Source organism: Mizuhopecten yessoensis, unplaced genomic scaffold (assembly GCF_002113885.1).
Source record: "Mizuhopecten yessoensis strain PY_sf001 unplaced genomic scaffold, ASM211388v2 scaffold5099, whole genome shotgun sequence".
Lineage (NCBI taxonomy): Eukaryota > Metazoa > Mollusca > Bivalvia > Pectinida > Pectinidae > Mizuhopecten > Mizuhopecten yessoensis.
In genome coordinates, this window is record NW_018405879.1 from 187,740 (window position 1) to 189,342 (window position 1,603).

General features: G+C 37.6%; 1 protein-coding gene across 1 annotated transcript in view; it reads right to left on the bottom strand.

Annotated features, from left to right (window-relative positions):
• The window catches only part of LOC110450203 (G protein pathway suppressor 2-like), a 55,145-nt gene that overhangs the window by 42,423 nt on the left and 11,119 nt on the right, over positions 1–1,603 (bottom strand). Inside the window, exons 2-3 of the mRNA XM_021497522.1 lie at positions 515–697; positions 71–174 (exon numbers count right to left, since the gene is read on the bottom strand). Coding sequence (XP_021353197.1) covers positions 71–174; positions 515–608 — 198 coding nt within the window. The 5' untranslated portion in view covers positions 609–697. The remainder of the gene's footprint in view (positions 1–70; positions 175–514; positions 698–1,603) is intronic.

Here is a 1,603-nt window from a genome sequence, read left to right on the forward strand (position 1 = left end):
ATATATTGTATCGCCGCCCTTACGATCCAATACATCCATGAACCGTTACACCCCTAGCCCCTTTAATCACCTGTTCTTTTGTCTGCTCCAAAGTCAAACTGTCTTCCTGTTCTTTTCTTCTTCTCTGTTCTTGTTCTTTCTTCTGTCTTTCAATCTGTGCATCTTGCTCAAGCTCTGCAATTAAGTATGCCCATACAACAGATCACAATCAGTATTACTAAAGCACTGCCGGCTAAAGTATCCTTCACATTGGAGTTTAACATTAATAGAACACCTAACAGCCAGCATTTAGCAGTGGTTTGCAACAGTTTTCCAATATTATGTCATGATCTGATTACCATCAAGCCAGATTTATCATTTCACTACTGACTTTGTAAGGTTAAAATGAAATAGCAGAAAAATGCTACTATGTTGTGTTAACCTGAAGCTTGATATCGTCCTATATGTCCATCTGCATTGTCAGTATATAAACCTACCATGTAAATCACCTAGGATTAAATGGATAGTTTCCTACCTTGTTTCTTCTTCTCTCTTTCCTTGATGATGTGACGCTTCAGAGCCTGGTACATTGCCTTTGTCATCTTTGGGCGTTCTATCAGTGCTGGCATTTTATACCAAATATCAGTAGCTCCACATACACAGTGCAAAAAGACAACGATCAGCACCAACTGATAGCTAAACTAGGTTGAACTGATCACTGGTGAAGAAAGAAAATATTTACACTTTATTATCTCAACGAATACAGGTTAATATACAATGTACTTTGTATGTCAATATTAATCCTGTTCAGTCTATTTATCAACAGTCATATATAGTAACTTGTGAAGACCAGCGACCAGTACAGATTATAGTTGGTGACTAGCCATGTGTCATATAACATTACCGCTAGTATATAAGCAAATATAGGGGATGATTCAGTGTTTTTGTTACCTAAATTTTACAACAGCCTGTTTCTTTATGAATTGGAAAAATAAAGCATAATTAGTATTGAATTGGGGAATATATTCCTCCGTTTTTGAGCATTTGAAAGTGTGACATTGTTTGTAACAGAGACACCTCACGATGTTTGTAACAGAGACAGCACACAATGTTTGTAACAGAGACAGCACACAATGTTTGTAACAGAGACACCACATGATGTATGTAACGGAGACAGCACATGATGTATGTAACAGAGACAGCACACAATGTTTGTAACAGAGACAGCACATGATGTATTTAACAGAGACAGCACATGATGTATTTAACAGAGACAGCACATGATGTATTTAACAGAGACAGCACATGATGTTTGTAACAGAAACAGCACACATTGTTTGTAACAGAGACAGCACATGATGTATTTAACAGAGACAGCACATGATGTATGTAACAGAGACAGCACACAATGCGTGCAACAGAAACAGCACACAATGTTTGTAACAGAGACACCACACAATGTTTGTAACAGAGACACCACACAATGTTTGTAACAGAGACACCACACAATGTTTGTAATAGAGACACCACACAATGTTTGTAACAGCGACACCACAATGTTTGTAACAGAGACACCACACAATGTTTGTAACAGAGACACCACACAATGTTTGTAACAGAGACA